This window comes from Marmota flaviventris, chromosome 2 (genome assembly GCF_047511675.1).
Source record: "Marmota flaviventris isolate mMarFla1 chromosome 2, mMarFla1.hap1, whole genome shotgun sequence".
NCBI classification, from domain to species: domain Eukaryota; kingdom Metazoa; phylum Chordata; class Mammalia; order Rodentia; family Sciuridae; genus Marmota; species Marmota flaviventris.
In genome coordinates, this window is record NC_092499.1 from 104,174,692 (window position 1) to 104,202,529 (window position 27,838).

At 34.0% G+C, this 27,838-nt stretch overlaps 1 protein-coding gene across 13 annotated transcripts in view; it reads left to right on the plus strand.

Moving 5' to 3' along the window:
- Tcf12 (transcription factor 12) overlaps window positions 1–27,838 on the plus strand; it is a 348,998-nt gene that overhangs the window by 287,490 nt on the left and 33,670 nt on the right. For 10 of the 13 annotated variants that reach the window (XM_071608299.1, XM_071608302.1, XM_071608300.1 and 7 more), the window contains 5 exons: window positions 12,943–13,048; window positions 14,087–14,226; window positions 14,508–14,652; window positions 14,936–15,000; window positions 24,310–24,388. In XM_071608299.1, coding sequence (XP_071464400.1) covers window positions 12,943–13,048; window positions 14,087–14,226; window positions 14,508–14,652; window positions 14,936–15,000; window positions 24,310–24,388 — 535 coding nt within the window. Of the gene's footprint in view, window positions 1–1,282; window positions 1,449–12,942; window positions 13,049–14,086; window positions 14,227–14,507; window positions 14,653–14,935; window positions 15,001–24,309; window positions 24,389–27,838 lie in introns of those variants that run through there. The other 3 variants (XM_071608308.1, XM_071608307.1, XM_071608309.1) reach the window with 3 other exon arrangements.

The following is a 27,838-nucleotide window of genomic DNA, read 5'->3' on the forward strand; positions in this document are numbered from 1 at the left end:
GAATCTATGAGGCACAGGGAGAAGAGATAGTACAGAGGTTTTGACAGGAAGTAAGATCAAAGAAAAGTTGCTATTCTGTTTTTTGGATTAGAATCCACACCAAAAGATAAATTGGAAAAATTTTAAATAGCAAAATGTGTTTATGTGAGAAAACATATATTTGAAGACAGTGTTTAAAACCTTTTGACTTTGAATTATTATAATGAGTTAGAAAAATCTCTGAGACATTTCTTCCCACACTGATTATTTTTTGTTTCTGAGAAATTTGGACATCACCATAAAGTATAAATATAAAGTATTCATTTAGAACAATAATAAGCTTAGAGAGGAGGAAGACTTCTAGGAAACCTCATTTAGTTTATTAGGTGGAGTGCACATTTTGTCTGCACACACCAGCTTCTTATATTCTTATATAAGGGGAAACAAAACTTTCTTTTTCCTATTTAATTATGAAGTTTATAATACATATTAGATGTTCTAGAAGACTGCTTTCCTTCATAAATTTTCCATTGGTAGTGTTTATGAGAAATTCAAGGAGATTTATAACTGAAAATCTATATTATTAATTGTTTCCATTTTAAAGACAGGTAATTTATAAGAATTTTTCTAATTTTTAGAATAAACTTTTTAATGAAATATGTTCCTCTGAAAATTTTTCAATATAATGTTTATAACTTAAAAAAAAACATGGCTTATTCTAGCTAGTTAATAGGTACTGGACAGTTTGCTTTCTCCAGGAAGTGATTTTGTACAGGCTTAACTGCCTGGATCCTTCTTGTTACATATGATTCAGTGTTTCCAATTCCTGATTACTTGATCATGTGTTTATCATAGTTGGAAGCAACTTTAGACCATGCCAGATGGTAATGTTGCTGGAGGTGTAGCAAGCAAGGTTTCCCTGCCACAAGTGCTCTAATTTAATTAAACTAAAAACAGATTAGCAAAAGATCTGTCGGTTTGCCTTCCTTTGTGTATGCCTGTGTGTGTGTGTGTGTGTGTGTGTGTGTGTGTGTAGATATATACTTATGTGACAGAATTAGTAATTCCTTGGGATATTTATCTTTAGGGCACAATATCTCTTTTCTTTATTTAGAATTTATAAGGGAAATTTGGGGTGTTTTTAATACCCCAAAGTTTGTCTTATTGGTATCCTCCACCAGTGCAGGGACTTGATGGAAATTGAAAGAGGTTACTTACAGCATAAGCCCTCCCTCTGGGTTCTCTGAGTTGGTTCAGTCCTATTTTGCATAAGTTCCTTTTGAGTAGATCCATGTGTGGATGCATACTACTGAAGACTTACTCTGTTTGCCTGAGTGGATGAATGTCTTGGAGAGAAGCTGTGTGCTTTAGCTGCAAACAGTAACATTTTCAAAATCAACATGTATTGTGCTTATCCTGTCCCTGGAATGGGCAGCAATTCTTTGATGTATTACTATAATGGGAAAACGGTAAGCCTTTTTCTTTGTTCATAGCTTCTGACTTGTTTAATGGAAAGCAGTGTAGTTTAATTGCTTTTAAGTAAAACCTGTGAGGTTATGTTTTATTCTTTTCTGTAGTAAATTAGATTATGTATTTATTTGTAAAGTCATATATCTTCAACAGTTAACTCAAAGTTTTTGGCTTTTATTTTATTTTTAAAATAGTGCAGAAAATAAACTTGAATTTGTTCGTTATTTTTAGCCTAATGTCTTTACTAGCAATGAGCTTGAAAGTACATTTGTTTTGATTTTTTTTTGGTATATTGTAAATTTGAAATCACGATATGATATATATATATATATATATATATATATATATACACACACACACAAATATTTATTGAGTATTATTTGATGCTTTATAGATAGAAGGAAAAGATGAAAGTCATCGTGGATATTCATAAAATAACAAGTATGAAGCTCTGGGAATGATTAGGGAAGCAGTCAGCTAGTGAGGGCCGTATTTCCTGTTTGGAGTTTCAGGTCCAGAGCCTGACTTTTCTGGGAGACCATCTGTTTCTAATCATACTCAAATTTTGACCCTGTGCAGATTCATAAAATAAATCACTATCTTTAAAAGAATGCATTTTAACATTTTCTGAAAAAAAAATATATTCCTGGTCGATTCATACCACATGATTGGGTGTTTTTAAATAATACTATTCTGAATTGCTAAGCAAGATTGTTCTGGTCTTTAAATTAGTTAATTAATATTAAATAGAATGTTTCTGCAAAAAATACCTTTAAAGCCAAAGTATTTTGTATATTCTAAAAAGAAACAACTTTTCTGAGAGACTTAATAGGAGTTAATCTTTGTTAAGTGCTTAATAAACATTATAAAGATATTGTATTAATGAATATCAATCTTGATTTGTGTCAGAAATTCATATTTTTCTTTTCAGTCTTTCTCCCCCCAAAAAATTTTCCCCATAGACATCTTAAGAAAAATGCGTATGTTGTTTTAGTGATTTGGGGGGAGGCATTTTGATATTAATGTTTGAAGTTTGAAAAAATTGTGATTACATTTGCCTAAAATAGGAATAAAATCATATATAATCGTCCTTTTCTTTTTTACCTCTGAGAACTATTAATAAAAGCACTTTTCATTTGCCAACTGCTTTGGTGTAACGTCCCTTTGGATTCAGCCAGTGGTTGGTTTGTGAACTTTTGGGTAAGCTATCTTAATAGAGGATAGTTAGCCAAAATATCTTCAACTTTATTCAAAATATGTGTTCAGGTTGCCATGTAAAACACGGCTTTAGAGAATGTGAGAGATAGATTTAGATGGGTAATTTAAGTGAAATTACTTGATCTGTAATAATTTCCTTGCCACCTGCCTTTCAGATGTGAAAATATTTTTCTCTTGTGTTGGAGTCTAAATGAAACAGTCTGTTTGAAAGTAGTATGTGAATGTGTGTGTGAAAGAGAGCATGCTCACATGCGAGCATGCACGCACACACGCACACACGTTTAAGTTTAGTAAAGTTAATTATGCAGGACCCCAGAAGCAAGGAGACTATAACTCAAAATTGTGTTTAGATTTTATTCTTTCAAGAGCACAGATCTCTCTATTACAACATTTCTCTTTGTTCTACACTGAGAGGCGGGTGGTGAGAACAGCTTTGATGGTATTAAGTATTTCCAGGCTTATGGTAGATGGCATAACTGGTATAGTAGAGAAGTGTGGCTTGAAAATTGTTAGCTTGTGCCTGATACAGGTCAAAGGTGACTTATATGTTCTTGAAAAATGCATAAAGAGATGATACATTATTTTAGTCCTCTGAATCACAAGACCTTACACTTACCCACCTTTTGTCTTAAAAATTGTTATTCTCAAATAATTATTAGAATTATGAGAAATATTAGTCCCTAATTACTTCATTTTTCTTCACTAAGAAAATTATGTGATATATATATTTTCAAAAGACTGTAAATACATCATCTTCGTATGTATTGGGAAATGTATGCCTATCTGCTTTATAATAAAAATTAGCACTTTTATTAATAATTTCTAGTGAAATTCAATAATTTCTAAGTGAAATGTACTTCTTTACTTGCGTTAGGAATTTTCTATAATCTTCGTGGTAATTAAATTTAAACTCTTTAATACTTTATTGATTTGAGATGATAATACAGATTAATATTTTGAAACGCTGGAAGTTTACATGGATTTTCATTTTTAACATCTCATTACAAAAAGAATGAGAAATGAGTAATCCTAATGGTTCTGGTCTTAAACAAAATGTCTTTTTCCAGTTTTTATTTTTAAGTTTTCAAGTTTCTTTTATATATTTGAATGTTTACGACCTTTTAATAAAACCAACAGACTTGCAGGAATGACATGTTGGCCAGAGAGGAAGAAGAGCCTTTTCATATTGTACTGTTGGAAGTGTAACAGACTGGAATCTATATATGCAGAAAAGAAAAGCCAAGTTGTTCCTTCTGTTTTTTCCCACTAATTGAAGAAATTTTTATTCTGTCACATGTAAACTTTGTGTGATTATATTATGTTATGTATCATGTTGTGTAGGGTATTAATGTGTTTGTGATAAATAGGGAAATTAAAACCATTTTGACATTATACCTTTTTCAGTGTTTAAAAAATATCAAAGAAATAGTGGATTTCTGAGGGATTTTTATTGTTATAAGAACACAGCCTGCATTCATTTCTCTTATTGATATAAATTAACTATGTCCTTTATGCAGAAAGGTAAAACGTTGTTACAGGTCAAAGATAGGAAAGTTGGCAGACGGAAAGGACTCTTTTGTCTTTTTTTTTCCTCAAAGACTCTGGAGTTCAGTCTGGCTCTGGTCTAAGCAGCCTCCATTTTTCTTGGCCTTGAACTAAAGAGGCTATAGACCATTCAAGGTATAAAAAGTTTATGTACAGTGGTCTTTAGTTGTGGTCAGGATTATTTTAATCCTCATGAGAGCCATGACAAAAGTCCAAATTATAAAAACTTAAGCAAGAAACACATTTTGAATATTGAGCTTTGGATGGAATCTGGAGAATAAGAGACAGAAACTAACAGACTGTAAGGGCTACTCCAGCCAGGAATTATGCTGAAGACTTGGTGTCACAGCCACTGTCATTTAGATGTTACTATCCTCAGTTTATAAATAAGGAAAATGAGGTTCAAGGAAGTCAAGTAATTTGCTCAACTTCCACCCAGTTAGTAAGTGCTAAGGTCAGAATTTGAACCCTGGACCATCTCCCAAGACCAAGTTTTCTTCTTATGTCATCCAAGGACAAGTAAATTAGTCTCTACAATAAAGAAAAATTTAAATGTGTCCTTACTACCCCTTGTATTAAAATATTCTACAAATATGTGACTTGGAAAAACACTAGACAATTTTATGAATATATTTTGCATATATGATCAGACTAACATGAATTTATGAATTTTACAAATGCTAATTGGTGGGATTTAGCAAGCAAATTTTTATCAGTTTTTGCTTAAGATGCAGAACTTAAAACTGTCCTATGTATGTTTAAAAAAAAAGTAACAAAAACTCAGGAAATTAGTAGTTTTCCTCCTCTAATGGGATTCATAGTACTGAAAATTGGTGTAGCCATGGTTTTGACACCTGTCTGCCCATGTAATTTGTTTTTTCATCAGAATTAGGGTAGCAAGGAAGTAACTAAAATTACATTACAAATTCCTCTAAGACATTTTTCAAATAAACATTTTCAGTTACTAAAAGCACAGAAGCCAGTGTGAGTCTATATTGAGCTACATTTTTGTTCTTCTGGGTAATTCATTGCTAGTTAACACAAGAGAAGAAAGTACAGTTATTTCAAATTTCTAGACTGTCTGTGCACCTAATATAGTTAAATATAATATTTCTATGATAGAGAAAACATGAGGTCATGTAGAGTTTCCTGAACATGGAATGCTAAAGACGTGGAATGACAGGGACTTTTGCATTGACCTATTTTGTTTTGTTTTCATTTATAAAACTTTCTGAGACTATATGTGCCCAAGAAAGTTTTCTTTCCTTGATTCAAGCAGGTACAAATACCCATGAGTTAAATCTATAACTTTTGCCAGGAAATACGTTGTCACTCACTTTAGCTTTATTAGTGGTTTTTGTTGTTATCGTCTTTTTTGCTGGAACTCAAGCCCAAGGCCTTGTGCATGCTAGGCAAATAAGTGTTCCGCTACTGAGCTACATCCCAGCCCTTGTTAATGTTTTTGGAAGACAAACTTGTTTCTTTCCTCTTGTTCATAAATTTGTTGGGAATAAAAAGGAAATCAGGTGTTATTTTGTTTTTTTGTTTTGTTTTTGTTTTTTTTAACAGTGCTAGGGGTTGAATCCAGGGCACCACATATGCTAGGCAAACACACTCTATCATAGAGCTATATCCCAGTTCCCCTAATTTTACTTTTTTTAAGTGAAGGTAGCTAAGCTAATCATACATTGATTATTCCTAGAAAACTAGTTTCAAATGCTGTCCCTTAGAAATTCTAGTTTCTCTCTCAATGAAAAACAAAATTGTGATTATTAGGGAAATAATAGAATTCAGAGTCAAAAAAACAGTGAAATTTGCTTAATGACACTAATTTAAGATTAATAAAAATATGCCTGGTTTACCTGAGGGAATTTTCCTCACAATTAAAGATCAGTAATAGTCAACTGTGCTTGTTAATATAGCAAAAACAGTAGTTGAATCTAAGATGCTTTGAACTGAGAACTGGAATTTTTATTTCTTATTGTTACCAGAGAGGAAAGTTTATTTTTACCCCTAATCCTATCTGGAAATTTTGAGGAAAAGATAATATTGGACCTTTTATTTAGGAAACTGTTCAACATATAAACATTTATTTATCCCTTTTACCAGACTAATTAGGTGAAAAGAATCTTGTGTGGAGACAGCTTGTGTGTCCCTGACTCAGTCTTTGTACATCATACATTTGCTTTATGATGCCTTGTGGTTTTAGTTCTTAGGGTACTTTTATTGGAACTATCTAAATATTTCCTCCTTAGACTTGGAATTACTATAAAAACTCTAGTAGCAAACTGATTTTATGACAATATTTGCTGTTTTTACATAATATTAAAATAAAGCATTAATATGCTACTGATAATATATTAATATTTAATCAAATATTAATATTTTATCATTTAAGTTGTTAGATATTAGGGGATTCTTAAATTAGACTCCCATTTTACAAATGGATTTAAACTTTTATGTCATTTTCTTTGTTTGGTTTTATGTTTTAATTTCTATTAAGGAAGGAACAAGGAAAGTAGAAAGACATAAATTTAAGAAACTAAAATTTTTACTATTTAGGTTCAAGATTTTTTAATCCGAAGGTATACATAAGATCATTATCCATGTAAAATAGTGGATTCAAAGTGATCAAAAAAATATGTAAGAAATTATTTTTAGGAAATATCTTTAATTTCCTCTAATATTGACTTTAGCACTGTTATCTGAATGATTAGTTACTAAAGCAGAATTTTTAGTTACTCTTTGTTTGCCCTCCCCTCTTTGTTTGCTAAACAACATCTTTACTAAATTCAGATCCTAAAAAATTCAGACATAGAAGGTAAATTATTTTTGTGTATTACTATGTGCAGAACTTTCATAAGTTAATCAGCAGTAATTTAAACACTAAAAAGCAAATGCTTAAAATAATTAACCTAATTTTTTTAGTTCTTGTACTGACTGAAATATATACATTTTAAAAATTATATATCCATAGGCTTAATTAAAGTTTTTTTTTAATATTTATTTTTTAGTTACAGGTGGACACCATGTCTTCATTTTACGTAATGTGGTGCTAAGGATCAAACCCAGTGCCCTACACATGCTAGGTGCATGCTCTACCTCTAAGCCACAGCTCCAGCTCTTAATTACAGTTTTTTAATAGAAGTTTTAAATGAGGTTGAGATTTCCTTTTTTTTTTTTTTTTTTTTTTTTTTTTTATTAATCTAAACTTTTTTTCTTTCAGGTTTTAAGTACTCAGCTAGATCTTGTAAACTTTTTATCATTCAGAACAAGGTATCATGACATAAAGCAATATTCCTGAATGCAATATCATATTTTCATTTTAAATTTATGATGATAAAGGGGAATTAACCAAATGATTTTTGTTTTATTTATTATGTTGTTTTATTATTACATATACTTATTTTGGTAAGTTGATGTGAATTGTGCTGAATTTATTATTTGCATAGACCTTTCATGTATTGCAGGTCCATGTTAGCATGTTAGGTCCATATTAATGATATTGAACATATTGAAATTTAAAACTATTATTCAAACCATCTTGACAACAGATAATAAAAGTTCAAACAAAATGAAATCTTGATAGTTCTTTGGCGGAGCATATCCAAAAAAATGAACAAGCCCTTCCGTCTTTACTCCAAATTAGGTGACAGTATTCCCAAATGTTTGTGAATTTTTGGCTAATTTTCATAGGCCTAAGAGCTTACAAGACTTCTGAATATTTCTTTCAAAATAATTTTTTTGGAAGGAATTGAAGTTAGTAGCTATTTATTAAGATTCATCTCTGCAGTGGATAGGTGAATCATAATAGATATAAAAGAATCCCCCAAAAGAGTCTCAATAAGAGGCCTGGGGTTGTGGCTCAGGGATAGAGGGCTTGCCTAGCATGTGTGAGGCACTGGGTTTGATTCTCAGCACCACATATAAATAAACGAATAAAATATAGGTTCATCAACATCTAAAAAAAAAATATTTTGAAGAAAAAAAGAGTCTCAATAAGAAGAGCATATCTCCTTTTTTTCTCAATGGGGTTTGTCAGCTGCATTTCCAGAGCAGGATGGATTGGTCACACTTGGCCTTCTCTTCCACCCTCTGGAGGCATCTTGTCTCATTTTTTGCTTTTTATTTATTTTTTTTTTCCAGAATAATTATTTAAACAGCTGAGTAAGGGAGAGTGTTCTGTCTTATTCAGTATACAATTATAGTAAATATATGCTGCTTAATAAAATAAAAATTGAAGTTTAGTTCCTGTGTGAAAATGTGAAATCCACATTTCAGGTTGTTCAGTAGTCGTGTGACAATTGGCTACTCTGTTGCACAGCGCAAATGTGGAACATTTCCATTATCACAGAAACCTTTATTGGACAGTGTCATCTAAAAGCATTCCTCTCATTTTCTGGAAAGGGCCCTTTAATTAGGATATATAGTTATCCTCACATACTGAGGAAAATACCATCTCATCATTTGGGTCATTTAAACATACCAGGGACCACACAGGTTATGTGTCTTTATCTTTTTTAGGTAAGGTTTGTTTGCATCTTCTCTCAACAATTATCAGAAAGTCATTCTTTCCTGCCTCATAGGGACATTTCCAATATATAATTACATAAAGGATGCATTGAAATCAAGAACACAGTGCACAACAGCTTTAGATACGAATGGCTTTCCCCTAAATTTGGGGTCATCCATATATCTAAAATAAGTGAATCATCCAAGTAGGAAAAAAAGAAATGTCTTTGCCAATTTGACTCCAGTTGGTTGTATGAACTAAAACATTCCAAGGATAATTATGTAATCATTGTAAAGAGAAATTGTAAATATTCATTCCTAAAGTATGCTATTCCTTTTGAAAAGTTAACTTGGGGTTGGGTGGAATGAGGACATTCAAGATGTTGATATGGGTTTGTTCTTTTCAACCAGACTTAATAGTGATGAAAAGGAGATATCTGCTAGATTTTCAGTTATATTCTTTTTTTAACATTTATTTTTTAGTTGTAGTTGAATACACAATACCTTAATTTTATTTATTTATTTATTTTTATGTGGCACTGAGGACCAAACCCAGGGCCTCTCACTAGGTGAGCGTTCTACTGCTGAGCCACAACCTCAGCCCCTTCAGTTATATTCTTTTAAATTAAAAATGTCTGTTCACCAGACACTCAAAATTTCTCTTAACACCATTCTTTAAGGAGAAAATATAAATGCTTGGGAAAAGCAGTCCCATTATAGCTGCCTTGAGCCTAGATTTCTGAAATGGAGACTAGAATTCTAAAGAAAATTTCTATCTGTTGTTTTAATGGAACATCTTAAGGTACTAAATTGAACATTTCGCTCTTGTATTTAAAGTAGTTTTTAAATCATCTTACAGCATACATATTCCTTTCTCAATTCTAAAATTGTTGTGGTACAAAACCATCCTTGACATTTGAATGTATGATTAGATCATTAACTGGCCCGGGTTGGGGGGGGGTTCGGGGAGGTGGGGGCAGGGAGCCTGGCATCTTTGTGCAGGTGATCAGATGACATAAGCAGTCTGGTTTTAATTTGTGGCCAGTACTGATTGTAACTAGGAGAGACTTGCTCTTTTTGTGGAATTGGCTGACTATTTCCCTACATCTGGAGTTAATAAACTCTTTGAGACCACATGAGTTGCGCTTTGCCACAAGAACTCTTTGATCTGAAAAATCGAGACTGGCACAACTGCTGCCTCGAAACATTGCATCTGTGTTTTTGCAAGCTATGGTTAAGATACCAAAAGTGGAGTTAGAATTGTTGTTAAATGGGTGTCTTTGAGAACCATTTATTTCAAAGCATTTTTATTATGATAAAACTTTTGAATTTGTTAGAACCTAAGTGATAAAGTAGTTTAGGGTTTTATTTACCATTTTTATTTATAATATCTTTTAAAACTCCTTTTTAAAAAAATTGTGTTTATGAAGCCTAACAGTAAAAACAAACTTTACCTCTAAATGAGGCCTGTTTTTTCCATACAGCTTCAGAATTTTCTTGTAAGGGTAAGCAAGTGTCTTCCTCTGCTGTGTGTGATGTATCTTGTTTTTTTGTTTGTTCGGTTTGTTCGTTGTTTGTTTTGCTTTCCATGACTGCCATCAGTCAATTATTATATGATCAGTATATTCTGTATTTAGCAGTTTGTAAATCAGTAAAATCAAGTGTGTCCTTTACTTCCTTTTCTAATTGCAAACATTTTAAAAATTTAAAAATGTATGTGTGTCATGTATGGAACAGAGTGATTAAATGAGATTAAGGATGAAAAAACGTAAATGGGCATATTATGTTGAAATTTAAACTGAAAATTATGGAGGGTTTTTTTTTTTTTCAATAACACTTCAGAACTTTCTCACAGTTACCAAGTGTGAGGGTTACATGTTGTTACTGTCCAAATGGAATTAGAGAATTTTGTATTTCATACTCTCAGATCAAGGATGGTATGTATAGTAAATGCACATTTGTGGTAAAAAGTACATCTTCTGATGCAGTCTTCTAAATTTGATTCTGATTTGTATTTCCTGGATAAATCTATAGATGTACTCTACCTTTTGTTGTTTGTGGTTTCAGCTTGGCTTGGGGGAATCTATATACAAAGGGACAAAAGACTTCTAGTTGTGGCTAAGATTGGAAGCTGAAACTTGATTAAGAGAAAATAATCCATAGTTCCTTTCCAGAAAACTTTACCTGCCTGTTGGCCTGTATGATACATTCCAAACACACTTATGTATACCCAATTCTTTAATCGTAACACAGTCTTTTATGAAATAGCTTTAGACTACAAAAATATGTATAATATATAATGAACAAACTTTTATCTGCCATATTCCCCTATCTAGGGTCCTTCTGGATAATTCTTAGGAATATATCTTATCCCAAACTTCTCAGGTACCACAGATGTGTGTTTTTACCTCTGGAATGTGAAAGGTAGGAAACAAACCTAAATGCCAATCCATTAAAAAGACACTCCTGTGCTAGTATTATCAGGACTACTAAGAGTAAAAATGGGCTTTCTAACCTTTCATTTAGGAGAAGTTGTGTGTATATAAGTAGGGACATATCGAGAAAAACTGTAAGAATTGAACAGGGGCAGTATGTAGCAGCATAACTGCTTCTGTTAGGATGACCGAAGCATGATAATATTAGCTAATTCGTGGTGACTGCTTACTCTGAATAGGCACTGTGCTGAATATTTTATTATGTGTATTATTTTATCTAATCTTCCATTGGCCCCTGTATGTGCATTACTGTAAGCACCATTTTACACATGAGGAAATTGAGTCTCAGGAAGGTCAGGGTAACTTGCCAGAGGCCTTTACAGTTAGTGCCTCAAAGAAAGACCAGATTCTTGATAGTTTATGCATATATAATAGTTTATGTAAATTAAAAGTTTAGCTCCCATTTTAATATTTCTTAACTTTTTTATCATTGTTATTATTATTATTACTATTTAGAAGTATAATGCTTGAGGTAAAAATATACAATTTGTAGAAGCACATGAAGTCAAAATCCTTCCTAAGTCCTGAGGTGTAACCATTGTTAAATTTCTCATGTATAATTCCAAAATTTTTCTTTATGTTAAATTTCTTGTGTTTTATTCCAGAGATTTCCTATGCTTATACAAATAAATATGTTTGATTTTATATATGCTCCCATAATTTTAATGTTACTTACTTTCAGTTAAATGAACACTTTGAATTTTTATTTTTCAGTGAAATTTAATTGAGTGTGCCCTTAACAAGCCAAAACAAAATAAATTATTTCATAAGCTACTTACAATAGCTTACCTTTCCTTTCCCTTCTTCCTGACTTCGGGTTTACTTTACAGACCATACATGACTTTAAATGTTGTTTTCCTTCTTGGTTTCATTAGTTATGAGAATGGTGTGATTGTGTTTGGTCATTAATATTATTTGACTGCCCATTTAAGTTTTCCAGAGGAATACAAAATGTTGGTCATTTACAAATTCACAATGTTCATAGTTCCCTTTTCTGAAGCAATGGTATACCAAAGGAAATTAATGCTATTCTAGCAAATTAAATGAGGTTTTTATGAAAGCTATGCTTAAAGTGTACTTGAAATTAAAGAATTAAAACTCCTCAGCAGAAGTTGTTGTTTTTTTTAAATATTTTTTAGTTGTTGATAGACCTTTATTTTATTTATTTCTATGTGGTGCTGAGAATCGAACCCAATGCCTCACATATGCCAGGCAAGTGCACTACCGCTGAGCCATAGCCCCAGCCTAGAAGTTGTTTTTAATTAATTGCTGACACTACCAAGTTAGAGAAGTTTCTGAACAACTGTGTTAGTCCTTCCACAGTTGACTTTTAATAGTAACAAAGGATAAAAAATGAATCTAGTTCATTTTGATTTTATATCATGCTGTATGTTCAAAGGACATCTGTTTGTTCCACCAGATTTTGAATCTTGAGCTATGTGAAATTTGTGTTTTGTTATCCAAGTCGACACTTAGAACTTTTTTCATCCATCTGGTATAATTGTCACATCGATATGCATTATATGGATATTCGGAAAGAAACATGTAGTTAGTCAAGTTTGATGTTATTTATGTGGATTTAGTTCATGTTCTTTGTATTTGTAGTAGGCCTTTATAAGGATTAGATGGCCTTTTTAGATGCTTGATGGAAAGTAGAACTCATCTTTTATAAGTAATACAATAGTCATTTCTATTTTAATTAAATTTCTTGTTTAATTTTAAGGTGTATGCACCATCCCCAAATTCAGATGATTTCAACCGTGAATCTCCTAGTTATCCGTCTCCTAAGCCACCAACCAGTATGTTTGCTAGCACTTTCTTTATGCAAGGTAAGTACTACCAAGTAGTTGTCACATACAATTGCAGTCATCTGTATATTAGCTCATATTTTAAAGTGTGGGGAAAGACAGTATCTTCATAGGAATTCAGACATTATTTATCTAAGTATTTTTTGGCTGAGATAAATTAAAATTTAGGTTTTTTTTTTTTTTGGTTGTTATTGTGTAGTGCTGTTTATCATTAATTGCAATTCAGATGGATTATTCACCAAATCACTAGAGTACCCACTCAGTATTGATTGAATTTATAAAAGACTTAAATTGAGAAGAATAAATAAAGGTGCTCTGACTTGGCTTTAGAATTTAAAAGTATGAAAGCTATTAACAACTCTGTTTTGTCGTTTAAAATTACAGGTTTATATCATGCCTAGAATAAATAATATAAATAAAGAGTGAATATCAGAACAGAGTTAAAACTTGTTAAGAAAGAAAATGTGTTGCATTTCCTTCAATGTATGTCTAGCAAATCATTTTTATTTGGTCTCCTGTGGTTTGTGATTATGGGAAGCATATATATGGGAGCAATAAATTATTACATAAGTGGTTCCCTGACTATACTGTGAGTGAAGTCATTACTGACACATTTAATTTGAAGGCTGACTGTAATATGGTCATTATCAATTACTTGGGTCTACTATTAGAGAAACTTCATTGCAGTTTAAAAATGTTAGATACAATGTACATTGCATGTTATGAATTAAGAACATTTTTTGTATATTTATGAGTAAGAGTATGCCATTTAACCAAAAATTAAATCCAGCCTTTCCACCAATTCGGAATATTTGTCTTGTTTGATGTGGATTTACATCTTCTGAGGATTTATTTAATGACTTATTGTAGTTTAGATAACTTTTTTCCTTCACTGTTAAACTTATTATATCTTTCTGTTGATTCGTTGGTACTGGGGATTGAACCCAGGGGTGCTGAGCCACATCTTCAACACTGTTTTTTTGTTTTTAATTTTTATAAGCATCATCAAAATAAAAAAATTTAGCTAAGGAAATTTTAATACTTCTCTTTTTATCTTAGATGGGACCCACAATTCTTCTGACCTTTGGAGTTCATCAAATGGGATGAGCCAGCCTGGTTTTGGTGGAATTCTGGGGACCTCCACTTCCCACATGTCTCAGTCCAGTAGTTATGGCAGCCTTCATTCACATGACCGCTTGGTGAGCTATCACACATTACAAGGTTGCAGCAACATCTTGTCCTCATTATGTTTCTTTTGGATTCCAAGTATACAATTTTATTCTGCCAAAACTTCTAAAGTTTGGAATGTTTCTGGACTTATACTATTTACCATGACTTTTCAAAAAGTAAATGACCATAATAACCCTCTTGAACTAACTTATAATGCTCTTTTTGATTGGTTGTAGTAGTTGTTCAGTGTATATGCGTATTATTCAGAAAATAAATTTGACCGATCATGTCTCTTTGCCCCTTTTTCTAGAGTTATCCTCCACACTCAGTTTCACCAACAGACATAAACACAAGTCTTCCACCAATGTCCAGCTTCCATCGTGGCAGCACCAGCAGTTCACCTTATGTTGCTGCCTCACATACCCCTCCCATCAATGGATCAGACAACATTCTAGGTGAGCTTTTGGGATTGGCAAAAATTCCTAAAAATCTTACAGGTGGGTTTTCAGTGAACCCCATATTATCATGTATTTTTAGTATTTAATTTAAAAGTAAAGAATCTTTTCATTTTTGTTAATGTGGAAACTAGTAAGGAATGAATTCATTTTTACTTTAGCGTATTAAGCACATGCAGAGTAATGCCTCCTTGATGGTGGTAAATGTGTGACAACAATAATGCTGAAACAGCATACTTTCCTACTAAAATTCTTAATTTGTTTCTCTTCTCAAAATATCCAGGAACTAGAGGGAATGCTGCTGGAAGCTCACAGACAGGTGATGCACTCGGAAAGGCTTTGGCATCTGTGAGTATTGGCTTTACATATTATACTGAATGGATTCTGTATTGCTAAATGCAGTGATTAGATTTTATGGACAATGAGTATTAAGTGTAGTTATAGCCATCAGCATCATTACTTATTTAGAGCTATTCTGTTTTTATTGACTCATTTCACAAAAAGTACTTTATAAGAATTTTTCCAAGATGGAAAATATTTTTTATATTTTTGGTGTGGGAGGAGCACTAGGGATTGAACCCAGAAACCCTTAACCACTAAGCCACATTATTTTTTGAGACAGGTTTTCACTAAAATGCTAAGGTCCTCACTAAGTTGCTGAGACTGACTTTGAACCTATGATCCTCCTGCCTCAGCTTCCCAAATTACAGGTGTGTGCCACTACACCTGCCTATCTATATTTTTTAAAACGAAAATAAAAATCAGCCATAGCTGAGTGATTCAAAAGTTAGGAAATGAGAGCCTTTTTTAAAAAGCCAGATTTATTGAAGAACTCATACTAAAAGAAGTAAAAATAATAAAACTGATTCAAAGGGATTTTATAGTTTTTTGGCCCATCCCACCCCATTTCACCTCTAGTACTAGTCATGCTAAGCAAGCACTCTATCACAGGGCTACCTCCCAGCCCTGTAGTATTTTCTTGATCAAATACATTTATCAGTTTAGTAAAAAAGCAATGGTTATATTTTAATATCTGACTCTGAAATCGTTAAAATTAAAATTTCTTCTTTTGGAATGATAAAATGAGAAGTGAGAGCATTTATCAGTAATCCATAAAGGTTCTAAAACTAATTATTCAAAAGAGGTATTCTGCTTTATACTTTGTTAAATTTCTCCTTAGGCATTTTTTTCTCTTCTTTTTTTTCTTTTGAGCAGTATCTTTCTATAACCCACACAATTGTCTTATATTTTCTGTGCAGTGCAATTAACTCTTCAAACATATTTGTTGCTGTTCATGGGGAAGGTAGAGTACTTTAATATATGAGTAGTAGGAAGCAGCTGTTGAACATTTAAAGAGGTAAACCTCTTTGGGCTGTTCCTGTAAATTAGCCTTTATCTGTAGCTAAGTTCAAGCTTCTTGAGAAATTAAACAAGTTAAATTTATCTGCTAGATAGTGGAACCCCACTCAAAATGGCTGCAGTAAATATTTCCTGAATTCAATCTTGGATCATTTGTAATAATAGCATGATAATAACAAAACCCACAAAAAATTATCAGCTATAATTTGATTGTTCTTTAGGTGCCTGCCACTATACTAAGCATTTACATGCTTTGTTTTATTTAATCCTCAAGAAAACCCTGCAAGGTTGGCATTATTATCCCTGTGTTACAGCTGAGAAACTAAGGTTTAAAAGGTTAAGTAACTTGAGCCCAGAAAGATTAAGTAGCTTGCTCTAGGGATCACAAAGCTAGTAAGGGTAGACTCATATACATTAGAACCCTGATCTGACTAGGTTGCCTAACTATTGCTGTGTATGTCCAGGAGCAGTAGTGCTACAGTGACTGAGTCTTAGAGAGGTAAGAGTGAATACTATAGAGAATTGTCCCAATTTTTTTTGAATTTATTCCCACCAGAAAAATGTATATTATTCTGTAGTATTAAAGATAAGGGTTTCCCAGGTGTTTGATTGGCTTGTTATATTCCAGTAAGATAGTTCACATGTAAGAAGAAGACAAATAACAGGGTTGGGGATTTAGCTCAGCTCAATAGCAGAGTGCTTGCCTAGCATATGCAAGGCCCTGGGTTTGTTCTTGGATCATACCCTGTGGGGATAAAAAGAGGACAAATAAAATTTGAACTTTTAATATTAAGCAAACTTTAAAAATACAATGTACATTTTGACACCCCCCACACCCACAGGGTTTTTGTTTGTTTGGTTTGGGTTTTTTTTTTTTTTCTTCTTTTTTTCCTTTATTCTTATTTGTTTTAGTTAGTTACACTGGTTTTGGTTTTTGAAACAAAAAGTCTATGAAGAAACCTTGCCATAAAATCAGGCAAGAATTTTTGATGTTCTTAGTGGCCCTTCAGTCTCATTTTTAGTTACCCTTCAAGTCCTTGAACATCTTCTTAAAGTGTGAACAACATACTAGCCAAACCAGGGTGGCATTTGAGAAAGAAAATCCAAAGTCTCTGTGTGGAAGCTTGGGAAAAAATGTTTAATCTAGTTAGTGGGTGGGCTTTGGTTGTCATGGAAACTGAGCTCTGTCATCCTGTGTTGTTACTAGGCAGGAGCAGTCAGGTCATTCCATAAATCATTTCTGTCATAGCTGACGGTGATGCATTCCATCTGCTCCATCACTACATGCCATAGTCTACACACTTCATATCCCTTCCTTCAGTCCATCTGCTACCTCCTTCCCCACGTCCAGACCCCTCCCAAATACATTCTTTCTGTAACTTCCTCCACAGACTCACATTCACTTTAATACATGTTTAGTACTCAAAATGTACTGAAAAACAAAAACATTACATTGTCTGGGGATAGAAAGGATTAGAACAGATGAGAAGAGGAACTTAATGAGGATTACATTTGAGAATCTAACATGCACATCAGAATTTTATGTTAAATATTACAGATCTTTGGAAATGGTGACCATGACTATTTTGAAACTTTTCAAGTTCTTTAGAATGTAACATTTTTAGCATGGCACCTAGTTTTAGGGGAAATAACACTGAGCAGTTGCCACTGGAAGTTAATTCTAGTTCTCCAATTGTCTGATGTATGTCTTAGAAGGTCTTTCATGTGTGAAACATCAGAGGGTACAACCTTTGTTCTTCAGTTTAGGTATTAAAGAGCTTGCAGAATACTGTGTGATTAAACATGTAAGGCTAGATAATGCATTTGCAAAGGTTCCTTTATTTTAGGTTTAAGCCTGGATAATTGTGGTCTTAATCTCAGGATAGCAAAAAAGAGAATTGTACATGAAAGTATTTACACAAAGTTCCCAAAGCCCTGTGGATTATGCATTAGTTTAGATAATAAACTAGGGTAGATAGAAGGGAAGGAAAATCTGTGTATTCGTGCCATTTCTAATGTGTTTCCCTGAACATTTGCCAGACAATAACCCTTTAAGATTGTGCCCATGGAGAGTTATATAGAGCAAGAAACATCTGGTTTATTTCAGTGCCTAATACCATATCAAAACACTTGGTCTTTAATTTAGAGGAGATCAAACAAGAGGACTGTTTAACTTTGTTGATTATATCAGACTTCTTTGTGATAATTTATGTTTTGATTTCTACCTCAGAGCAAGAGAGGGGGGAAGTGTGTGTGGTGTGTATGTGTGTGTGTGTGTGTATGTGTGTATGTGTTTTAATCTGGATAGTTAAATGGTCAGTAGTCTCTAACAAAAGAAAAGAAAATTCCTGGAAGTTGACGTTTAAAAGTAATTCATGAAATAAGTTTCTTTGTTCCTTAGACTCAATAACATTAGCATAATAAAGATTAACTGAAATGTGCACTGTAGTGTTTAAAAAATTGGGCTCACAATTTCAGGGTTGGGCCTGGGCGCTCTCCATTGTTTCCTTTTTGTCCAAGGCCCTTTTCATTAGCTCCTGGCTTATTGGCACCCTGCTGATTGGAATGGACCATGACTGATAGGAGGAGGAGCCTCATTTGTTGCAGTAAAATGAGGCATATTACCGTTTAAGCCTGGCAGAAGGTATTGAGAGTTATTCATCATTGGTCACTTAACAGTATGAGGACCATGGACTGCATGCAGAATGAGTTCTTACTTTTGTGTTTATGCTGGAGACTCTAAATCACTCCCTCTCTCATTTTGATGTTACTGACTTTTTCTTCTTTTTTCTCTTCAAACACCAATGTTAGAGTCCTGTAAGGTCAGAAAATACGAAACAAAATATATTCTTAATTTAGGATGCACTTGCCAAATAAAGCCTTGTGTTTAGAATTTCTGAAAGTAGCACAACAATTTTTATAGAATAAGTATAATTTGTTTGTATTTGGTAATACAATAAACCTGCACAGATAGTTTAGTGAGAAGATACGTGATCCAAATGTTGTGTTATACCTTTTTAAGGTTTTTATTGCTCCTCTTCTCCCCGCATATTCTTTTGAAAGTAAAAAAGATAGGAAAAATCCTCCAACTTGCCAGCCTTTTTCCTATCTATAAGTTCAGGAAAAATCAACAATAGTTCTCTCTTATCACTTTAATTGGTGAAGTAGAACAAGCAAATGGGACAGGTGAAGGCAAATGGCTTTTATTATATAAATGGAGAAGCTGCTGTGGGGAAGAAATACCAGAAGGGATATGTTTTCAAACTTGATACATTTTTGTTACCACTTCTCCTGTTTATACAGTGAATTTTTTTAAAGCTCCTATTTATACAGTGATTTTTAAACCTCTTTTACATATAAGGTCAGCACATTTTGCTAAATCACTTTAAGGTAATGATCTTACATGACTTTACGCTACAATCTCTGCCTTCTCTGATATAATAGGAGGTGCAGCTAATTCTTGACATGCGTGGGCATCTTGACATGTAAGGGCAGAGTTCTCAGGGAAAATAAGTGTTGATAGTCCATTTATACCCTGAGCAGCCCCTACCTATCTAATAATGTGATATGGACAGTCTATTATTTTAGCACTAATTTCCAGACGTAGTGGAACCCTCACCACCACCTCACCATTAAAATTGTTACCATAAAACTGATTTGAGAGTTAGGGATATAGTTCAGTGGTGGAATACTTGCCTACTGGGTTCAAGACCCCAGCACAAAAAAAAAAAAAAACCTGATTCAAAATAAAGTCATCTATATAACAAAGCTCTTTTTCTTCATTTGGTATTTCTGTCACTGCTCCCCATTAAATAAATACTAAGACAAATGCTAGCATTTAAGGAGTCCTGCTTTTTATCAGTAAGTGTTATAGCAAATTTCATGTGCAATTTTATCATTCAGATTTTTTTAAAAAACATTGAGAGCCTACTTACACAAGACACCGGCAGGCAGTGATTGATTCAGTGTTGAACTTTATAAGATCTCTGCCTCTGAGATAATAAAGGAGGTAAAAATGACATGGAAATGGGGAAGTGACATTTGAGCTAAGCTTTGAGGTAGTGTGGAATTCCACCAAGGAGAAGTTAAGAAATAGACTTTCTGAAAGTAGAACAAGCTATGTTCAGAAAATGAAAAACAATATTTTGTTTGGATAATAGAGTATGTAAGTTTATAAGTAGATTACGGAGTAGAAAGATATTTTTGTGACCAGATTATGACATCAAATGTTATTTTGTACGCAACAGGAAGCATGGGATTTGGTAGTTCAAAACTGTGTTCCAGGGCTGGGGCTGTAGCTCCGCGGTAGTACACTTGCCTGGCATGTGTGAGGCACTGGATTCGATTCTCAGCACCACATAAATAAATAAATGCCTATCAACAACTTAAAAATATTAAAAAAAAGAAACTATGTTCAAGGACAATAGCTCAATTATATATGGGATAAAAAGAGGAGTTACTAGAAAAATAAAGACATCCCACTTGAGGGCTAAAAACCAATAAGTCAGGCTACATGGAACTAAAACTTTTCTCCCTCTTCATCTACCCACATCAGTGTTATCAGCTCTTCCCTCCCTTGCCAATATTACACTCAGGATGTTTCATAAACCATTATTGCTAATTAAAGGTATAATTATGTGAATTGTTTGTTTATTTGTTTTACTGGGGATTGAACCCAGGGGTACTTAACCACTGAGCCACATCTCCAGCCCTTTTTATATTTTATTGAAAGACAGGGTCTTGCAAAGTTGCTGAGGCTGGCTTTGAACTCATGATCTTCCTGCCTCAGCCTCCTGAGCCACTGGGATTGTAGGCATGCGCCGACATACCCAGCTAATTATGTGAATTTTAAGACATATTTTTGTTGGCATGTGTGACCTTACCTAATTTACTACGTGGTTGAAATAAATTAGTTTATATATGTGGAGCCACTAGGAACCAAAATGTGGCTGGTAGCTAATTTTCATGTATGTCCTGTAAATTTTTTGCAAAGTAACAATTTTAAATAACAGCTTTTTTTCTGGTGATGCTGGGAATGGAACCACTCAGCCCTAATAACGTTAAGACCAACAATATTGACCTTACACTAATTCCCTAAAGCCTCCAAAAGCTTCTTGAATTCTTTTTCATAGTTTTGCTTTTCCAAAATGGCTTTTTAACTTGAGTGTACAACTTCCTGATCTGGCTATATGAGAGACTTGTTTAAAGACATTTTTTTTTAATTTTATTTTTTTATTCTAATTTGTTATATATGACAGCATACTACATTACAATTCATATTACACATATAGAGCACATTTTTTAAATATCTCTGGTGGTATACAAAGTATATTCACACCATTCTTGTCTTCATACATGTACTTAGGAAAATGATGTCCATCTCATTCCACCATCTTTTTTACACCCCTTGCCCTCTCCTTTCCCCTCTATGAGACCTTCCCTGCCTTTGCCTACTCCTTAAGACTAAGCCTCACCCTTAGAAAACTTGGAATGGAACCACCATTTGACCCAGTTTGTCTCATCTTCCCATGCTCCCTCTGCCAACCCCACTATGAATCAGCCTCCTTATATCAGAGAAAACATTTGGCATTTGGTTTTTAGGGATTGGCTAACTTCACTTAGCATTTTCTTCTCTAACTCTGTCCATTTACCTGCAAATGTCATGATTTTATTCTCTTTTGTTACTGAGTAATATTCCATTGTGTATATATGCCACATTTTTCTTATCCATTCATCTACCGACAGGCATCTAGGTTGATTCCACAGTTTAGCTATTGTGAATTGTGCTGCAATAAACATTGATGTGCCTGTGTCCCTGTTTAAAGTGTTAAGTGCTGAGGTGCAAAAATGTTTTATTATGCATTTTGTAAGAATAATATTGTCCAGCATCACAAAGGGGATACTAAGAACTTTATGAGAAGAAGCTGAAAGTCTGGGTTTCCTGGGGTCCTAACATAGATAGAGATAAAGGACACCTGAGAACAGGCTTTGTAGTTCCCAGGTCTTGTTGTGAAGCTTAGTCTTTTTTTTTTTTTAATTAATTTCTTTATTTTAATTAGGTATATATGACAACAGAATGCATTTCAATTCATTGTACACAATTGCAGCACAACTTTACATTTCTATGGTTGTACATGATGTAGTGTCACACCATATGTGCAGTCATACATGTACCTAGGGCAGTGATGTCTATCTCATTCCACCGTCTTTCCTGCCTCCACATTTCCTCCCTCCCCCACCCTCTCCTTTGCACAAAGTTTCTCCATTTTTCCCATGCCTCCCCCATCCTCGTTATGGATCAGCATCCACTTATCAGAGAGAACAGTTGGCCTTTGGTTTTTTGGGATTGGCTTACTTCACTTAGCATGATATTCTCCAACTTTATCTATTTACCTGCAAATGTCATGATTTTATTCTCTTTTAATGCTGAGTGATATTCCATTGTGTATATATACACCACATTTTCTTTATCCATTCATCTATTGAAGGACATCTAGGTTGCTTTCACAGTTTAGCTATTGTGAACTGAGCTGCTTGAACATTGATGTAGTTATGTTACTATAGTATGCTGTTTTTAAGTCCTTTGGGTATAGACCGAGGAGTGGTATAGCTAGGTCAAATGGTGGTTCCATTCCAAGTTTTCAAAGGGTGAGGCTTAGTCTTAAGGAGTAGGCAAGGGCAGGGAGAGTCTTTCCAATGGTCCCCATTTTCACTTTTACCGATGGGAATCTAAAAACTGGAATTAGGGGAGTTCTATCCCAGCACTTATCCTTCTAGGCCTCAAGTTTCATTGTAACAATGATGGAGCTGGAGAAATTCTCACAGCTCCTTCCAGCTTACACCACCCTACAATTTTGAGTTAGTGTTTTAAATAGTCCCATAACTTTTATTTGGCATTGACTTTTGATTCTCAGAACATTCACTTTTTGCAACTTCCTGGCTTTGGTCAAAAACACCTTTTACTCCTTGACTTCTTCCCATCACAAAACTAAGTAAATACACTACAAATCATCTACACCATATTCCTCTAAATAATGAGGGGAAATAAGGAAAGGTGCTTACATTTCCCTGGACTTAGAAAGCTATGGAAAAACCTACACTGGTGCTGGGGAATTAAATAGACAAAAATTATATTATTATGTTGTATGCATGTACAACTATGTAGCAATGAATCCCATTATTATGTCTGATTATAATGTATCAATAAGACTTTTTTAAAATAATGATAAGAGGAATATTTCCCAGGAGGGACCTCTTAGGGGCCCTTGAATGAATTAAAGGGACTTTTTTAGGACTACAGGGGATTGAACCCATGGGTACTCTAACACTGAGCTATATCCCCAGCCCTTTTTATTTTAGTTCTATTATTTGGAGACAGTATCTCACTAAATTGCTGGGCTGAAACTTGGAATCTTCTTGCCACAGTCTCTATAGTCTCCGGATACAGGTGTACACCACGACCCACCTGGCTAAAATGATTCTTAATATATTTACTTGTTAATTAGGTGAACTTGAACGACTCTCCTACACTATTTTTGGCAATATGAAAAGTATATAAAGTATAACAACAACATTTTTAGCCAGAATACCAAAATTTATGCATTCAGGTATATTCTCTTCAAGTAGATCTGTAGGGAAGTCAAGTTCAAAAATCATTTGGGGAACACATTTTTGATCCAGTGGGTATTTTTTTTTTAACTTTCTCCAAGGGTGGCATAGTATACTTTGGAAGTAAGTTTAATTTTTTTTAACATTTGGAGCTAAAATTGGCATAAATATGGTTGATCAAATTAGTACTTTTTAAAGGAGAGGTAAGGAGTAATTAAGAAATATTTTTCTTTGGTTGGTTTTTTTAAACTTTTTAAAAAACATTTCTTTCTTTTTTTTTTTCCTATCATTTTCTCTCTAATGTGTGTATGTGTTGCTGAGGATTGAACCCAGCACCTTGCACATACTAGGCAGGCAAGCACTTAAAGATCATTTCAAAAAATGAGTTAATTCATTTAGATAGTATATTCTAACAGAAATTTTTAACTGTTTCCAACTAGAATAATAAAGAAGCATATCTATTCTATTCTTATCATATTAGAATATATATGATTTTTTTATCTAAGTTTTAAAATGGAGGCTACTGTGCTCTTCATGTAACAAAAAAGTCTTAAAGAGTGATGGAAAACCTTTTCACTATAAGTATTAGGGGGTAACACCTTAGATTGGAAAAATAAATTTATGTAAATAGATTTATATATTTGCTATTGTGAAATATTGATGTATGTGTATCTCTTGTTTTCTGCTTAGATTTATTCTCCTGATCATACCAGCAGTAGTTTTCCATCAAACCCATCAACACCGGTTGGATCACCTTCACCTCTTACAGGTAGGCTTTTCTTTTATCTACTTCATAACATGGTTTAGGTTTACTTGGAAATATTTCACAGGCACTTTTTAGTAACATTTATTTAAAAATTCACCTAAATTTTGGCCAGGCGCAGTGGCGCATGCGTGTAATCCCAGCAGCTCTAGAGGCTGAGGCAAGAGGATTGCAGGTTCAAAGCCAGTCTCAGCAGAAGCAAGGGACTAAGCAACTCAGTGAGACCCTGTCTCTAAATAAAATACAAAATAGGGCTGGGGATTTGGCTCAGTGGTCGAGCGAGTGCCCCTGAGTTCAATCCCTGATCTGCCCCCCACCTCCAAAATCATCTAAATTTTGACTATAAGAAAGCATCTAAGGGGGCTGGAGTTGTGGCCCAGTGGTAGACCGCTTGCCTGGGTTCAATCCTCAGGACCACATAAACATAAATAAATAAAATAAAGGTGTTAAAAAAAAACATTTTAAAAAGAAAAGAAAACATCTAAACATGGGCTTACTCAGTGATAGAGTATTTGCCTGTCATGTGCAAAGTCCTGGATTTGATCCCTAGTATGACAGGGAAAGGGGGACATCTAATAGAATCTTCCTCTGGAGTTCACTTTGGAGAATATTGAAATATTTGTTAGTTTTGAATTATTTATGAATATCTTTTGAGATTTTTAATATAATTTGTTGATAATTTCTAATAATTGTTGTGGTACTAGAATAAAAATTAAGGTGGGAAATTGGGGTGAAGGTAAAATACAAAAGAACTACACCAAAAATTTTTATGAGATAGTGTAGACAATTTTTAAAATAACCTATTTAGAAGTACAAAGGCTAAGAATGTAGCTTAATGATGGAATGTGTGCTTAAGGTTCATGAGGCCCTGGGTTCTATCCCTAGTATCACCAAAAACAATTAAATAAAAGCACATTGTGACCTCTTTTTTCATTGTTCTCCACATTTACCATGTACCATGTGTAAGACTCATTCATAGATGAATAACTTTATGTAGGTATTTTGTCTTTATTTTTGGGTTCACTAAGTTATTATTTCACATGTATACATACATACATATATACACACATATAAAAATGAATTCCTGGGGATGATTCCGTTTTTCTACTAAAGAAAAGAACTCAGTGAATGTGGCTCAATATTGTTAGTGGTTCAAATTTGCTTTATTTCCTCCTTTTTCACATTAATTTTGAAAAGTTCTAGATATTACCCTGTGGTATCAGTTTATTGAGACACAGTTGTAAATGGGAATTTTTTTTACTTACTAGGAATAAATAAATAAAAGTACATGAAAATGTTAAGTATCTGTTAAGCTGTAATGTGAAAACCTGGCCTGGGGCTGGGGATGTGGCTCAAGCGGTAGCATGTTCGACTGGCGTGCGCTGAGCGCTGGGTTTGATCCTCAACACCACATAAAAATAAAATAAAGATATTGTGTCCACCTAAAACTAACTAACTAAATAAATATTTTAAAAAAAAAACTGGCCTGTATTTTTCTAAAGAGTGTTTGGCAAAAATCTTTGCTAAAGAAAATATACTTTAGTTTGTTTTGAAGAAAAAACATTATTAGGCAACTGGATAAGATTGCCATATTCCTCCAACAACAGCTGACCTCAGAAATGACTGTTTAGGAAAACAGAATCCAGCCATTAGTTAAGTCCAAGTGGTTTTGTTTTTTCTATGTTGCTGTTAAGCCTTTTTACATTGTGCAGTGTTTCTGGAAATCCGGACCTTTGCTATCACCTGTGCTTTGTGTATTTGCCTTGTGGTTCTGCTTAGAAGCATTCCAGTGTGGAGATGATGAACTGCTGGCAGCTGCTCCCAGCTATTAGCAGGTTCTGCTACTTTCTCAGACACTGTGGCTTCAGCTGTCTAGTAAAAGTTGAACAGCTGTTCCCCACATAGACAAGACTATGAAAGACCCGTTGACTTGAAGTTGTTGTTTAACAGAGCTGAAATTACAGGAAGAATGATGTAACTTTAGCCCTGCTCACCCTCTTGGCACACTTTTGCTAAAATTATCAGTGTCATGTTTACCATAACCTATTTCACTTTCCCATCTGAGACATCTGTGTCTGCCCTCACTGTACATTCCCACTGCCTCTCCTTTACCTAATAAGACAGTTACCAAAGTATCTTTTAGTTTTAATTAGCACTGGAGAGAAAGGCCATAGTGGAGCTCAGCAACTTTGAAGGGACATCAGTGAAATGGAGAATCAGAAGCTTCAACTCTTTCTTTGTTTTTGTTTGTTTGTTTTTGTACCAGGGATTGAACCCAGGGACACTTAACCACTGAGGCACATCCCTAACCTTTTTATTTTTTATTTTGAGACAGGGCCTCAGTAAGTTGCATAGGACCTCCCTAAGTTGCTGAGGCTGACTTCAGCCTCTTGAGTCGCTGGGATTGCAAGCATATGCCACCACACCCAGCAACTTCAACATTTTTCCAAAGGGGGAAAAAATGGGTCTCAAGTAAAAATCACATTTCTCATCCATCTTTGTTTGATGTTTATTGGATGATATTCTTTTTTCCCCCTATAATTCAGTTGAGTAATGAAAATGTAGACTGTTGAATTATAATCAAAGGGAAAAAGAGAAGGAGCAAAGCAGTGCTTCTATTTAATATAAGGAAAATTATTTTTGTATTTTGTGTGACAATGACCTGTTATTTAAAGTAAAATACTTTATGTGCTCTCTACACTTTCCCTATACTTTATGCCTGAAAGTTAGTCATATGCACATTCTCACAGAGAGAGCTTCTATTCAATATATGGAATTTATTTTGGGTCTTGTGTGGCAATGACCTGTTATCTAAAATAAAAACTCTACCCACTATGTGCTCTCTACACATGCCCTATTCTTTATGACTGAGCATTAGTCATATGCACACTCACACATAGGCAACTTCTAAGGCAGTCAGTCATTCTTAAATCTCCTTTGTTTTCCTCTAGAATTTTTATAAGCCATTTCTACATAGAGAGTGCTTTTGAGAAAGCATCTGAGATATTGTATCACTTAGAATGCTTTAAGATGAAAGAAAAAGAAGTTCTTTTCTCAGCTAGCTTGAACAATAAGAATTTTATTATCTCATGTGGCAAGAAGCCCATAGCAGGCAAGGTCCTGGCCTTGTATGTCAGACTTGCTCTGCTTCTTAGCATTTCTCTCTCAGGTTTAATGTAAGACAGCAAATCAGGGTACTGTAGACAAACATAACAGGATCCAATAGAAGAAAAGGAGCTGTCTCTTCCTTGTCCTTAAGAAACCCTTTCCAGAAGCCTCTTGAGGAGGTTCCCCCTCCTGTCTCATGGGCTAGCACTGGGCCTAACATAGTTACTTGCAACAGAAATGGAACTACCATGTTCATATTAGGTTATCAGGATTTAGCCCCAAAGCTAGGAATAAAATTATTCTCTCCTTGGTTTATACTAAAAAAGGAAAGGCCCACCTTCCTACTCC